At 45.3% G+C, this 15,978-nt stretch overlaps 1 protein-coding gene across 1 annotated transcript; it reads left to right on the forward strand.

Annotated features, from left to right (window-relative positions):
• Positions 1–6,316: 6,316 nt before the first annotated feature.
• Positions 6,317–14,185, forward strand: PSMC1 (proteasome 26S subunit, ATPase 1; the record flags this gene model as incomplete). The annotated part of the gene is made up of 8 exons (XM_080707917.1): positions 6,317–6,391; positions 6,615–6,800; positions 6,976–7,104; positions 8,297–8,393; positions 10,210–10,399; positions 11,241–11,392; positions 12,150–12,304; positions 14,051–14,185. Exons 1-8 carry the CDS (start codon positions 6,332–6,334, stop codon positions 14,183–14,185), a joined length of 1,104 nt encoding a protein of 367 aa, XP_080564043.1. The 5' UTR covers positions 6,317–6,331.
• Between the last annotated feature and the right edge of the window lie 1,793 nt (positions 14,186–15,978).

A 15,978-nucleotide genomic window follows, 5' to 3' on the forward strand; every position in this document is an offset into this window, starting at 1 on the left:
AGTTACAAAGTTGCCCTTTGCAACTCAGTGAGACCCTGTACAAAATAAAGAATAAAAAATAGGGCCGGAGGTGTAGCTCGGAGCTGGTTTCCATCCCTAGTAACCACAAGGGGGGGGGGGCAGGTTTGCTGTGCAGAAAGAAGGCATTCCCTCCTGTGGAACATCCCCCATTATTTCAGCCTTAAAATTTGATTGTCAGACTACATTTCTTTGAATGTGTAGCTGAGGCTGTCTGCAAACTGCGATCCTCCTGTCTCAGCCTCCCAAATACTGGGATCACAGGCGTGCGCCACCACGCCCGGCTAGAGTGAGAAATTTTAAGAGAACGTTTGCCATCATCACAAGTCACAGGTGATCAGGAGGGAAAAAATACACAGGCTTCAACGACTCATTACACAAAGAAATACTCCGCTGAGCAGGTAAACTCCTAGTTCGCTGAAAGTCGAGGTATTGATTTAAAAAAAAAAAAAAGCCATTTAAAATTTTTTTCCAAGTAAAAACATTTCTACGGCTCACATCCTGTGAACAAAGCATTCTTCGCCCCCAGCCGCCGGCGGAACTCGGTCCGCCGCGCTTTGGTTCCGGCGGACCCCAGCGCCCGCGCCACTCGGTCCGCCGCGCTTTGGTTCCGGCCGGCTTCCGTAGCGTCGGCGGCGACTTCCGCTCCCGCCGGGCCGCTCTCGGGGATGCACTTCCGGCGGCGGCAGCTGGAGCGGCCGAGGCAAGATGGTGAGTGACTCAGGGTTTCGGCGGTGGTCGCGCAGCGCCGCGGTCGGGCGGCCGGAGGCTGGAGGCGGCGGGCGGGCACTGTCGGCCTCTCCGGACAGCTGTGGGCCACGCTCAGGCCCACGGCGGGCTGGGCGGCCGGTCCCGGGCGCAGGACGGCGGCGCGGCCCCTCGCCGGCCTCGCTCTCCCTGCCCCGGGCTCCGCGGCCCGGCGCCCCTGCCCACGACCCGGGACAGGCGGTTCCCGGGCCGTTCGAGTGAAAGGCTGGGCGGAGGGTGAGGTTCGGCCCGGCCGCGAGGGCAGAGCGGGGCTTTATGACAGGCGGAGCTCGGAGCCCGCGGCAGCGCACTCAGCCCGCCTTTATTTACAGTAACTAAGTCGCCGCACACCTGCGCCCCTCTTCCCTTGCTAGCCTGTTCGAGGCATTGGGGGTGTCCAGGATCGGTGTTGCCCCCGCCTTCATGGCGCTTACACTCTAGAGGAGAGAGGAACAGTCAACAAAGTAAACAGAAGGCGAAGTAGGGCTGCCATTCTTATATGGGTATTTTATAGACCGCTTAGGATGGCGAAAAGTGGCAATTGCTTTTATTTTTTTTGGAAACAGGATTTCGCTAGGTTGCTGAGGGCTTCTCTAAATTTCTGAGGCTGGCTTTGAGCCTGCGATCCTCTGTCTCAGCCTCTTACGTGCTGGGATTACAGGTGTGTGCCACCACACCCAGCAAATGTGGCTCTCTGTATATAATTTGGTACTGGGGATTGAACCCAGAGGCATTCTACCTCCAAGATACACTTAAGCCCGATTTTTATATCTTATCTGGAAAGAGGGTCTCGCTAGGTTGCTGAGAGCCTACCTAAGTTGCCGGGGCAGGCTTTGAATTTGTGGTCCCTCTGTCTCAGCCTCCCAAGTACTGGGATTACAGGCTTGTGCCTCCACGCTCTGCTAAAAGTGGCAATTTTTGATAGGCTGTCGGAGGAAGAGCCTCTGAGGAGGTAAAGTGTGAAGAGAGGCTTAAAGAGTAACCCTGTGCAATGTCTGAAGGGAACATGGGCCAGGCAGAGTGGGTCAGCAAACTCCACCTGAAATGGGCCCGTGGTCAGCCTGCACCAGGAGGCCTTCACAAGAAGGCCAAACCAAACCAAGGTCTTAGGAGGACTTCTGGGTATTACTCTTAAGTATGTGCCAGGTACTTTTCCAGCGTTTTCCTTACAACGATCCCTGGAGGTGATTGTTAGAATTATCTTCATTTTGCTAAAGAGGAAATGGAAACACATTAAGTGGCTGTGGCAGAACACACCTGTTGGTCTTGGAGAGCAGGAGAGGAGCCCTGAGGTTTGGGGCCTAACAGATCTGAATGTGATTCCTGGCTCCAGGTCTGGCAAGCTTTGTGACAGTATGCAAGTCTTCTTCACAGGGGCCTTGCTTTCCTTATCTGTAAATTAGAGGTAATGATAGTGCCAATCTCATAGTGTTTGTAGGAATGGAATGGGATAAACCCCCAAATTGTTTAGCACACTTTGTAATATAGTAGTAAGGGCTCAATAACCAGTGTACCTCTTGTTATTTGAGACTGAGAAATGTGTAAAATGCCCAGATATGGAGTGCAGAACCCATTCAGGAAAATGTCCTTGATCGGCACCAGACTTGTTAGGGTTTTGAGGAAGGTACATGGATCTGGAAGGGTTAGGCATAGCCAGTTTGGCAAGGGCCAGGAATGCCAAACCAAAGAGTTTGGACCTTACACCATAAAGGCCAGGGAGTGATTGACAGTTTTTAAGGAGGAGATTGAAGGGTCAGCTGTTTAATCACTGCATTGATGAGAAACTGGACCCAGAGATGTCAAGTGGAAAGCTAGAGTCCAAATAAGAGGTGATGGCCTGTGGGCAGGGTTGTATCTCAGTGGTAGAGTGCTTGTCTAGCAAACCTGAGGCCCTAGGATCCATCCCCAGTAGGGGCTGGGGGTGTGATGATGGCAAGATGGACAGGCAGGAGTAGAGGAATGAATGGAGATAGGAGAGAGACGAGAAAGTAGTCATGTAAGGTGCTTGCAGCTGTTATTTCATTTTCAGCAGCAGGTGCTAGTATCATCCCTGCTCTCCAGTTAAGGACACCAAAGCTCATGGAGGTGACCTGACTTACCCAAGGCTGCATCACCTACACTGATGGAGCTGGAATTCAAACCTAGATTTATCTAATTCCACAGCCCATGTTGTCAGGTTTGTTGTAGTTCTCATCTATAAGGAGGAATGATGAGCCCTTCCTTGGAGAACTGTATAGAATTAATGAGTCTTCTTCAGAGTAAAGTACCAAGCTTTCAGAATCTTTCAGGTGGTGAAATATATTTGCCATTGACTATTAGGTAACCATGATATGGTAGTTTTGTCTTCACAGTGAAACTGCCAGTGTATTAATTTAGAGTCACCTACATTGAAGTGATTATAGGGAGTCGTAGACCCCTCCAATCAGTAAGTTCACTGTTACTCTGATTGAAAATACCATCATTTCCAAGTCATTGCTCTGTGTTAAGTATTGTCCTATATGTTGAGTCTGTTTTAAAATCAAATCTCATTGAGCTTTTCAATAACATTGAATTCTTAATGTCTTAAAATAATTTAGCTTTTCAGATTGCGAAGAAAGACCTGCCTGAGACCCTCCAGGCTTTGGGGGTAGGGATAGATAAGTTGCTGGTGAGTTTCCCAGATCTTGTGTGATCTATATGAAGAGTAAATGATAGTTAAGTGTGTACAGTAACAGCTTTCATTTCCTGAGTTCTTGAAATCTATTCTTGATAGCCTCAGTCTGGTGGTTTTCATTTAAAGAACGTTAAGCTCTATACTTCTGCTCAAGAGGAGTTAGTCTTAGAACTTCATCCCCTGTAGATATATTTGCTTTTTAATAGGGTTGTGCGTGATTCTAAGATGGAACCAATTGCAGGTAGTCTCTAGCACACTAAATTCACTCATTAACTGCAAAGTATATCTTGGCTTTGTAAAAGTTAAAATTAGGTGGATGTGTTTGTGGTTTAGAATCACAGGACAATTAAGAAGGACATTCTTTTGAAGTGCTCATGAATTCTGAATTCACAACTGTGTCTAACTTTTGCTTTTTTCAGGGTCAAAGTCAAAGTGGCGGTCATGGTCCTGGAGGTGGCAAGAAGGATGACAAGGTAAATAAGAACCAGATGTGTGCTGTGTGTGAGCAGGTTGTAGAAAATGTCATAGGTCTTAGCTGAGTCCTTTGGGGATTCAAGAATTTTAAAAGAAAATGGTCCAGAGTTCTTTAACTAGTCTGACCTATGGATAAAATGCCCTTTTCATGTTTTTGAAAAGGTTGTTGAGCCGGGCATGGTGGCATACACTTTTAACACCAGTGCTTGGGAGACTGAGACAGGAGGATGGCAGACTTGAGGCCAGCCTCAGCAACTTAGCAAAATCCTGTTTCAAAATAAAAACTATGGGGGTGTAGCTCAAGAGGCAGAACGCTCCTGGGTTCAACCCCTGTACTTAAAAAAAAGTAACGGATGATTTTTAAATGTGTAAAGGCATTGACACGACAAGTTTAAAAGTAAATTGCCTGTGATTTTAGTGTTTAACATCCTGAAGTGTGAAGAATTGCTTCATATTACTCAAACTTGTGGCATATTAATTCAGTTGTAACTCATTTCTGACTCCATACCTTATTGGAATAATCTGACTCATTAATGTGTATTATAAAAAGATTATGTGTACTTATTACAATTATTTGACTTGTTCAGATTACAGGAATGTGAAACCTAGTTTTTTTTTAAAGGGACATTTTCTTAATAGCATCCTAAAATAAGGAAAATTGTTCCACCTGGAAATAGCTGATTGTAATGCAGAAACGTGTGCTTTATGATTTCCATGTGACATTTGTTCCTGCTCTTCTAAAACTCAAGGACAAGAAAAAGAAATACGAACCTCCTGTACCAACTAGAGTGGGGAAGAAGAAGAAAAAAACAAAGGGGCCAGATGCTGCCAGCAAGCTGCCACTGGGTAATGACACGCTCCCTCCTGTCCCTTCCCAGGCCTAGGGGAGCCCTCTGTGCATGTGGCTCAGAGTCCAAAAGGGAGACGGGAATCGGGTGGTGAAGGCTCTGGCCCTGACTGCAACCCCCACTCTACCATTCCTCTAGGCTAGAATAAAGATGATATTTGCTGGGCGTGGTGGTGCACGCTTGTAGTCCCCGCGCTTGGGAGGCAGAGACAGGAGGATTGCGCAGGTTCGAAGCCAGCCACGCGCGCGCTGGCTCAGGAGACCCTGTTTCCAAATAAAAATGTAAAAATAGGTCTGGGAGTGTAGCCTGGAGGTAGGAGGGCTTCCAGGAACCCCAGTACCACAAAAAAAAAAAAAAAGATTATACTTTCTTTTAAAATCCAATATTATACAAGTCTATCTTGCTTTAAGAAATCTCATTAATTTTCCTTAAATAGCCAGCTCCTTAGTGTATTAAAAGTATAATTTTAGATTACAAAACCCAGTTCAACTCGAGCAACTCAGAAACATTCATATTTCATCAACGGAAATGTCACTATATTGGAATTTGGATCGTGTGGTGCTTTTGCTTAAGTTTTTCAGTGGTTTCCTGCTGAACGTAGAATAACAGGCACCCTGACTCAGCCCACCTCTCCGTGCTCAGCCCTCCGCTTTCCAGCCGGGATTGCAGGTTTGGGCTAGCCTCGGTGACTGAGCAAGACCCTGTTTTAAAATACAAAGCTGGGAGTGTAGCTTATTTGAGGTAGAACATCCTTGGGTTCTATCCCCAGTACAAAAAAAAAAACAAGGAATTCTATCCAGAGAAGATGAAATCAGATCGCTTGGATTATAAGTACACATGGGAAGGTAACAAATGACCATTTAGGGATGTGTACTGAATGAGGAAAGAGGCTTTAAAGTCAGTGACCATAGTGAAGAGGTTGACAGATGTCTATGAAGGATAAAATTCTTATGTAATAATGAGGCTTCAAAACAAAGCCAAAAGAAACAATAAAGTGTGGGAAAATACTCGCCACATATGTGACAAGGAACTTTGATGTTTCTAAGACCGAGAATCCTACAATTGGAAGAGTATTAAGGCCAGCGTGCAACGCTATCTACTGACCGAGCAGCATGTGTAACTTTTGTTAGTATATGTGGGGAAAAATAAACCAGACTATCTTTAGTTCAATAGCTTTTTTATTCTTTAAATGTATAGCCTGTTCAGGTAGTGTGTTTCATTTTGCACTAGCTAATTGATCATAATAAACCTTACCTCTGTTTTCAGATGTTGGTTGTAACTATCAGAATCCCTTTCATCTTGGCTCTTGTTTACTTAGGGTTAACAAACTTCAATTTTTTTCATAATCTCTTCACCTAAAATGAGTTTATTTTAGAATCTTGGGCACTTGCCTAGCATGTGTGAGGACCTGGGTTTGCTTCCTAGCACTGCAAAATTAAAAAAAAAAAAAAAAAAATGTAGCTTTTTTTTTCATAATTGCAAACCTTAAGCTCCAAGTATAGTAAAACCTTGTTTTTTAATTACAGTGACACCTCACACTCAGTGCCGCTTAAAATTACTGAAGTTAGAGAGAATTAAAGACTATCTTCTCATGGAAGAAGAATTCATTAGGAATCAGGAACAAATGAAACCATTAGAAGAAAAGCAAGAGGTAAGTGGAGAAGTTAACTCTCATTTCTCTTTTTAACACATTGAATTCTATTTAGAGCCTAAAACTAAGAACAAATGAGATTCACGTAGCTGAACCTCTCCAAGCTTTTATAAAGTCTAATTAACTACCTTTTAAGATATCACCTGTGTTGTAAGTCTAGTGAACTACCAGGATCTGTCTTTTAGTCTGATCTGCTTTTCCCGCTTGGTATATTCTTCTGTAGGAGGAAAGATCAAAGGTGGATGATCTAAGGGGGACCCCAATGTCAGTAGGAACCTTGGAGGAGATCATTGACGACAATCACGCCATCGTGTCTACGTCAGTGGGCTCTGAACACTACGTCAGCATCCTTTCATTTGTGGACAAGGATCTGCTGGAACCAGGCTGCTCAGTCCTGCTCAACCACAAAGTGAGTTGCTGATCTCTGAAGAAGCCTGCGGGAGTGGGTTCTTCGATGTGTCCACCTGTCCCGTGGAGGTGGATTGCTGGTGCACTCTGGGGTGGGGGCGGTGATGCCATTGCTGTGCCATGTTGGAAGCAGATGGAGGGACCCTCACGTTCCCGTGCTTGACGCTCCTTGTTAGGTGCACGCTGTGATAGGAGTGCTCATGGATGATACTGACCCCTTGGTCACAGTGATGAAGGTGGAGAAGGCTCCCCAGGAGACCTACGCAGATATCGGGGGATTGGACAACCAGATCCAGGAGATTAAGGTATGGCTGGGATCTAGCTCTGGACTTTTTAAGACTTGTGTTTTCTTATTGCCGTGCCATCTAGGCTACTTTGGAATTGTTTTGGATGCCTGCCTGCCTGCCTGCCTTCCATCTGTCTGTCTGTCCTGATAGTGGGGATTGAACTCAGGGGCAGTATACCTCCAAGCTACACTCCCAGCCCGATTTTATTTTTTTGTTGTTGTTTTTTTGAAACAGGGTCTCACTGGGTTACTTAGTCTTACTACTTGCTGAGGCTGTCTTCAATCGTGTGATCCTTCTGTCTCAGCCTCCCAAGTGCTGGGATTACATTTGTGTGCCGCCATATTTGGCTGTTTTACTTTATTGATCAGACTAGTAACTGCCTTGGGGTTTATCATTTGTGGGATTTTTAATTGTGTGTTTGCTAATACCAAGTTATGTAGTAGAAATAACAGTAAATCATGTGAAAACTTCTGCTGCAGGTGCAGCTTAATATTTTTTATATGTAGTGTTCACCTGATTGTTGACAACATGTTGTTTCCAGTTATATTGACTCTGGCATGGCTGTCAGGAAGGCTCTTGTGACGTGTGGAGGTGCATGTGGACCTGCACACACGTGCTCAGCACTGGTTCTAGAACGCTGTTGTGGTCCTCCAGGATGGCCGTGTGCCAGCTCTCTGAATTCTCTTTCATCCAGAGGGAAGTCATTCTCAGGTAGCTGGGAAACAGCCATTCTGTCCCTAGTGGGAACAGCCATCAGAAAATGTTTCCTGGTCTTATCTGTAGTTTAATTAAGAAGGGCAATTTTAAGTAATTTTTGCTTGGGAATAGCTTAAATGCTGCTCAATACTGACTTCTACTGCAGAGCAAAAGAAATTGGATGTGACTTAGAGATGATGGCTGCTGGAGGCACAAGGGGACAGAGGTCCTAGTGTGTCCTTGCAGCTAATGGAAGTTCAGCACATTTTCTCTTAAGAGTGACAGCTTCGAAGCCAGCCTCAACTACTTAGTGAGACCCTGTTTCCAAATAAAGTATAAAATAAGTCTGGGAGGATAGCCCAGAGGTAGAAGAGCCCCTGGGTTCCACCTCAGTACCACAAAAAAAAAGGAAGAGTGAGCGAGATTTTTGTTGGAAGCTAAGATATTCTGGTGTCATAAAATGGTAATTTCTGTAAGGAAGCCTCTTATTTTATCCAGTGTCTCTTTTCTGTAGGAGTCTGTGGAGCTTCCTCTCACCCATCCTGAATATTATGAAGAGATGGGTATAAAACCCCCTAAGGGGGTCATTCTCTACGGTCCACCTGGCACAGGTATGCTCCGTGTTGGCACTTTACAGGCACTCAGCTCATGTCTTGAGGTTGCTGTAGTTCTCTGATTTTAACCCCTTTGGAAAAATACTCAAGAATGGTACAGCTGGATCATATGGTGGATCTATTCCCAGTTTTCTAAGGAATCTCCACACTAATCTCCATAGTGGCTGAGCTAGTTTGCACTCCCACCAACAGAGTAAAAGAGTTCCTCTTTCTCCACATCCTCACCAGCTAGAATGGAAGGAGAGGAGAGGAAGAAGGCTGAAGTTGATTAATGGAGGAGCTATATCCAAATATGTATAAAAGTATGAATCTAGCATGGGAGCAGCCGCATGGCTAGTTATAATTACTAGACTGTCCAGTGCGGACACAGCTCTTTAGAGTGCTCAGGGACGGGAGTATAGCCCAGTGGTGAGCATGTTGCTTAATGTGCAGCAACTCCTCCCTCCCCAAAACAAAAGAGGTGCTCAGCCTTGACTGTGCGTTGACGTTAGAATCACGTTGGGAGCTTTAAGTAATCCTGATGCTGCCGGGCGTGGTGGTGCACGCTTGTAATCCCCGCGCTTGGGAGGTGGAGACAAGAGGATCGTGCAGGTTCGAAGCCAGCAAGAGACCCTGTTTCCAAATAAAAATATTAAAAAAATAGGTCTGGGAGTGTAGCCTGGAGGTATAAGGGCTTCCAGGAACCCCAGTACCACCAAAAGAAAAAAGAAATCCTGATGCTGGTCCCATCCACAGAGGCTCTAATAGATTCATCTGGAGGGTGGCCATGCCTGAGGACCATGGAGGAGAGCTGCTCTGAAATCTGCCTTGGGGTGTCTGGTTCAGGGTCATTATCCCAGCACTCTGGTACTGAGTACATGTTTGTTAAATGAATGATAAAAATACAAACACATATATTTGATTCATTATGCAGTAAGTTGACCCTAGTAAACTGTAGAGACCCTGACTTAGTTCATGCTATGCAAAGTCCAGAGGAAGAGCAGTCATTGGCTTGAGAGAACTGAAAACGGTTGATGGTGACGCTCACCATCAAAGAGACTACAGTCTAACAGCTCTAAATGCTCAAATTGGGTGCTCTCTGTCGGCTCTTGTTTTGGATCTGAAAAACAAATGTCAGGGAACAGCAGCATTGGGGAGGCAGTTTGTGATCTTCCTGAGGTCAGTGAGAGGAACGTCCCAAGGGCACTCCACAGACTGAGACAGGTCCTTTCCACGCTCTCATTTCGGGGTTCCATCAAGAGCTGGTCCTGGCTCAGTTGTCTGAGCCCACCGCAGGCTCACCCAGCATGCTCGTGGCAACACCTTGCAGCCTGTGCTCAGGAACCTTAGGTGTGCCTCCTCAGCGCCAAACGGCGGATTCCCAGGTCCAGTTTCATCACTGACAGCCATAGGAACTTTTTTAGTTCCCTAATCCTGGTTTGGATTAATTTTATATTCAGCTTTGAAGGAGCCCAAGAAAGGCTTTACCTACAGGAAGAATGAGACTTCTTTCATTGCTGGTATAAAGCAGTTCTTCCTGTGGATAGTTTTTAATCCTTGAGTGCAAATTCTGGGTCAAGGTTTGAAAATATCTCAAGTACATTTTCTGACATTATCATGATGACTTTAGGAAAATAGCTCAAAATCATCAAAACACAGTAGATGTTTCTAAATTTCCTGGTATCTACTCAGCAGAACAGTGTCAAGACGCCGGGTGGCGCTGTGCTCTAACATCACTGACATCAGCCACTTGTTGTGTCTGTGGCTGCGGTGTCTCCAAGTTACAGCAGCATCTAAGGGTTTTTTAATCCTTGTTCTTTTTAATCTAACACAGGTAAAACCTTGTTAGCCAAAGCAGTTGCAAATCAAACTTCAGCCACTTTCTTGAGAGTGGTAGGCTCTGAACTCATTCAGAAGTACTTAGGAGATGGGCCAAAACTCGTACGGGAATTGTTTCGAGTTGCTGAAGAACATGCGCCATCCATTGTGTTTATTGATGAAATTGATGCAATTGGGACCAAAAGGTAAGCTTTCCCTACGTGTTTTGTGTTATTCAGAGGCAAAAATCACACCGCTCTGCTCTTTAAATGAATGCTGTTTGGGCTCTGCCTGTGTGGTGAGTTCTTATTGTCTGTGGCCCTTCGTGGGCAAAGCTTCAGGCTCTGCTCTCCCAGGGGCCAGGTGACAACTGAAAATATCCACATCTTGAGCACTTGCCAAGACTAGAGCCTTGCCATGCCTGGAGTCATGAACATGGCAGTCTGCCCTTGAGTTCATTCAGGTTGGGGGAGCAGGCACCAAGCAGGAAGACTGTAAATAAAAATCCAGTTTGAGGCACAGAAACTGCTGTGATGAATTGTGATCAGTAACTTGGGGTTGTTCTGGTCTGTTTGTGCTATTATAATAAAATACTGCAGGCTGGGTAATTTATAAAGACAAGTTTATTTCCTCACAGTTCTGGAGGCCGAGATATCTTAAGATCAAGGTGCTGGCACTGGTGTCTGGTGAGGGCTTTCTGCCTCCAAAATGGTGCCTGTTGCTCAGTCCTCCGAGGAGACGAATGCTGTGTCCATGTGTGGCAGCCAGGCAAAGACAGCCTAAGCTGCTTCTCTCCAGACTTTTTTATAAGGCTCCAGTCACTTTGTAATAGGCGCACTCCCTCTTATTGTTACCACAGAGGGGATTAGTTTTTAATGGGTTTTGGAGGAATACACTGAGAACATAGCATGGGGTGCTCTTTTGCTAGAATAATTAAGGTGTCACGTTTGGATTAAGAAATACATGTTGTCATCATGAGGTCTTTGCTCTCATTTCCCTTGAGCAGGAGTTCATTCTGGTCTTCATTTCTTCTCTTCTTTTCCAAAGATATGATTCAAACTCTGGGGGTGAGAGAGAAATTCAGCGAACAATGTTGGAACTCTTGAACCAGTTGGATGGATTTGACTCAAGGGGAGATGTGAAAGTTATCATGGCCACAAACCGAATAGAAACTTTGGATCCAGCACTTATCAGACCAGGTTAAATTGCTTTCGTTTCATCATGGAAAATTAATGTGTTTGTATGTGTTTGTGTTTTAAGTGTGCTTTGGGGGAATATAAAATGGTACATATAATGGCAGAAACTAGTGAAATTTAGAATATATCTTACCAAATATACAATCTGTGCATCTTGGCCCTTTGAATTCCAATATTATGTCTTCTTTGTTTCCCCTATAATACATATTCCTACTGGGCATGGTTTCACATGCTTGTAATTCCAGTGCTTGGGAGGCTGAGACAAAAAGATCACAGATTCGCGGCCAGCCTCTGCAATTTAGTGAGACCCTGTTTCGAAATAAAAAGAGGCTGAATACCCCTGGGTTCAATTCTCAGTACCACAAAAAATAAGCACAAATATATATAATTTCCTTTTAGTCTCAGAACTTGCTTTTTCACGAAAAAGTAATTTATATAATAGCTTGGGTTTATTATTTACATTGTGGTTGCACTAGAAAAATTTTAGTAATATTTTTAGCAAGATAAGTCTGTCTTTGGCCACTGGGAATCCCATTCAAGAATGCTCCTTTCATTTATTTCTGAAAGTACCAAAGCAGAGAGGATTTCTTTCAAATGGTGTGAATTCGAATGGAGAAATTTACAAAGTACAGAAGTGAAAGTCAGATGGTCAGAATACCATCTGACTGAAATGGCCCCTGTGAAGAGAAGGGAGGAGGCCTCTCTGAGGCAGGAAGGGCCTGGGTCTGAATAGAGGTGACTGACAGCTTTACACCTACAGGCCGCATTGACAGGAAGATTGAGTTCCCCCTGCCTGATGAAAAGACGAAGAAGCGCATCTTTCAGATTCACACCAGCAGGATGACGCTGGCCGACGACGTAACCCTGGATGACTTGATCATGGCAAAGGATGACCTCTCGGGGGCTGACATCAAGGTGAGTACCTAGGCGGGTCCGTCAGCTCCAGTCTGGAAATGTGGCCCCTCTCTCAGGAAGGATTGTGTGCTCTTGGGTGGGGAGGGCAGGTGTGCAGCTTGGGTCTTCACATTGGATTCGTTGCATTGGTTTACCATCACATCCAAATGTGGACTTGCTTTTAAGTCATTTAATGTATTATTTGATGATGTAAGTGATGCTGAACCCGCTCTGGCCCAAAGAGTCAGTCATGGCGCTAGGGTTGCCTCCTCCGCAGAGGACTGGTTCAGGTGTGTCAGGTGTAGCCACTCAGTCCCAGGCAGGGAAGAGTGTCTGCTGGGAGAGCTCAGCTCAGAATGGCAACAGAAGCCCAGCAGCGCCCACTGCGTTCATGTTCTCATTTTGCATTTCAGTGGGTTACACCAGATTGTACCTCTTGGTTTTATTTAAGACATTTTTCCTCAGCAGTGTGGGTTCATCTATTTCTCTGGGAAGAGCTGGATCGTACTGGCTTAGGTGCCTTGGTTAGGTAGGAATAGCACACAGTGCTTTGACAAGGCCACCTCTGCCACAGACCTTGGCCCTTGAGAACTAGGCAGCTAGCTTAGTTGGGGAGAAAAGTCTTTGTTCTTTTGTATTTAATTGAATTTTTTTTTTTTTTTTTTTTGGTGGTACTGGGGTTCCTGGAAGCCCTTCTACCTCCGGGCTACACTCCCAGACCTATTTTTACATTTTTATTTGGAAACAGGGTCTCCTAAGCCAGCGCGCGGCTGGCTTCAAACCTGCGCCATCCTCCTGTCTCTGCCTCCCAAGCGCGGGGATTACAAGCGTGCACCACCACGCCCAGCTAATTGAAAAATTTTTTAACATACACCAACTTTTTGAGAATCTCAAGCCTTCCAAGTTTCAGCAGGAAGCCGGGCGTGGTGGCACACGCTTGTAATCCCCGCGCTGGGGAGGCAGAGACAGGAGGATCGTGCAGGTTAGAAGCCAGCTGCGCTGGCTTAAGAGACCCTGTTTCCAAATAAAAATAGATCTGGGAGTGTAACCCGGAGGTAGAAGGGTTTCCAGGAACCCCAGTACCACCAAAAAAAAAAAAAGTTTCAGCAGGACAATGAACACACCCACGTTCCTATCACCTAGATTTTTTGGTGGTTGACAGTTTACCTGCTTTCCCTCTTTCTGTTCACAAACATGCTTACTTTTTGGCTGAACTGTCTGAATATGATGGCTATAACAAAACAAACTTCATTGTCAGGGTTAATCATGTTTTTAGCGTGTATATTCCAAGTGTTCTTATGTTTTATTTTTGGTAAGTAATTATTGAGAAAATGAGAACATACCATAACTCAACCTTGTAGTCTAACCGGAATACATGTTCTGAATGTAGGCAAATGAGATGGACGTACACCCTCTGTTGCCTCTAGATTTCAGGATGCATTTTCCTCTGTTTTCTAACCATGAGCCCATTATTGAAAGAACCAGAAGAGTTTATGGACCTGCCAAGCCACAGGGCTTCTTAGAACCGAGTTCAAAAGCTAGAGTTCACTGCCTTGATTCCTTGGCCTGTCTGCCTTCTTAGTTATAAAGATCCCCAGTTTAAGGCATTTCAGGTCCTTTCAAAAAAGATTAGGATGCTTAAAAATAGTCTTTTTTCAAACAAGGAGTTGTGTTTAATGTCATACCTTATTTGAAAGTAGCTCTCTGAAAGGCTGAAGGTACAAGTATTTCAGTATTTCACTTTCTGAACATACTGCTTTCTTTCAGGCAATCTGTACAGAAGCTGGTCTGATGGCCTTGAGAGAACGTAGAATGAAAGTAACAAATGAAGACTTCAAAAAATCTAAAGAAAATGTTCTTTATAAAAAACAAGAAGGTACCCCTGAGGGGCTCTATCTCTAGTGACCCACAGCTGCCTTCAGGAAATTGGTTGGGAGTGTACCCAAGCCCTGAGAGCGTGGAGCTGGGGGAGGCTGTCCGAGCAGTCCATCCTCCTGTTGGTTTTTATTAGCAAAACATCCTGTATGTGTATTAGGATGCCCATTGGGTGGCCCTCATCTGTTGGTCACTGCTGCTCTCCGATCCTCAATAAAGCGTGCTCTTTCACAAATACCTCGTCTGCATTCAACACCTGCTCCTTAGCGGCAGCCAGTGTGTGGATCCAGCTCAAGGGAAACTTCTAGACGAGCACTAGAAGCCCACACTTTAGAACCTGTTGCCTCTGTTTCACATCCCCAGAGCAAGTGTTACCGCAGTGACAGGGGATGGTGATAGCCACATAGCCAGTGATAAAAGATGAATTCATATGGCGGTTGCTTTCCAAGAGAAGGAAGTGGGTCAGTGCCTGCCTAGAGGAGCCGCACAGCATGTCAGCCTGACACGGCATCTGGGGGATCCCAAGTCGAGTGACCAGGGTGTCCGTGCCAGGGTGGGGTGACCTAACCCAGGACACTGGTGTGGGCAGGGTAAGAACACACCAGGGCATTCTGATGAGTTCTGGGGCCCATGCAAGTGAGGGCACTGTGCAGGACTGGGTGGTGGCAGAGGTAGGGGGCTGGTTATGTACTTACACAGTCAGGATGGCAAGAGCCAGGCTGCTCACTATCTGCAAAGGGAATTACAGATAAGGAAAAAACCGGAATGAACTCTCATTTGAGTGCCTGGGAACAGTGACACCCAAATTACAGTGGGCACACGTGGGCCTACATCTTTGCTTCTAAGTACCATTCTGAGGCTTGGGATGTAGCTCAGTAGTAGAGTACTCACCTAGCAGCAAGTACAAGGCCTTGGGTTTGATCCTTAGCACCACAAAAAATAAATACCATTCTCCAACTTAGAGTAGCCAGGACTGATTCCAGAGCTGGGCAGGTAAGGTACAAGATGAACCTGAAGTATGTTTTTGCCAGAAAGCAAGATTGGGCAGAGAATGATGGGGCAATGTCAACAGGACACACAAACCCACCAGAAGGTGCGTCCACTGGCCACATCTGAGATGACTTGAACATCAAATTTTAATTACACTGATGGAACTCAGCCCTTTAAGCAAAATAGGAACTGAGCTCGTACTATTACATATGAAAGCTTGATGAGGAATGGAAGAGTGTTCCTAAGTGCCTTCCCATAAGACACTTTCGATGGGAAAGGGGAAAAACAACTTCACACCAGAGAAGCCCAGCACACACCATCTTAACCAAGTGATCAAACACTAGCAATTGAATGCCACTCAACAGGTGCTGCTGCTGTGACACTCCTACCAAGGACGCTTTGCCTGAATCCAATCATAGGAGACATCAAACAAAATTAAGACAGTCTAACAATTCAGGACACTACCACAAAAGTGTCTGAGTCATGAAACTCAAAGGAAAGCTTCCAGATTGAGAGACCAGAGAGACGACCGCCAAATACAAGTCTTGCTCCAGAGAAGTTGGGTCCTTTTCCTCCCCAGGACATTTGGCAAAGCTTGACTGGGGCCTGAAGACCAGATGGATGTACCTATCTACACTGATTTCCTCTTTGATATCTCTACTGAGGCGTGTATGGGAATGATCAACAACTGAGTCCCAAATGGTGCTAAGAAAAAAAGTTCTTTGTACAGTTGGCCTCCACATCCATGAATTTAAGCAACCATGGGCCAAAAATGTCCAGGGAAAAACATCTGGAGGAGCTAGGCGTGGTGCTGCACGCTTGTAATCCCA

This window comes from Muscardinus avellanarius, assembly GCF_963383645.1.
Source record: "Muscardinus avellanarius genome assembly, chromosome: 12".
Taxonomy (NCBI): domain Eukaryota; kingdom Metazoa; phylum Chordata; class Mammalia; order Rodentia; family Gliridae; genus Muscardinus; species Muscardinus avellanarius.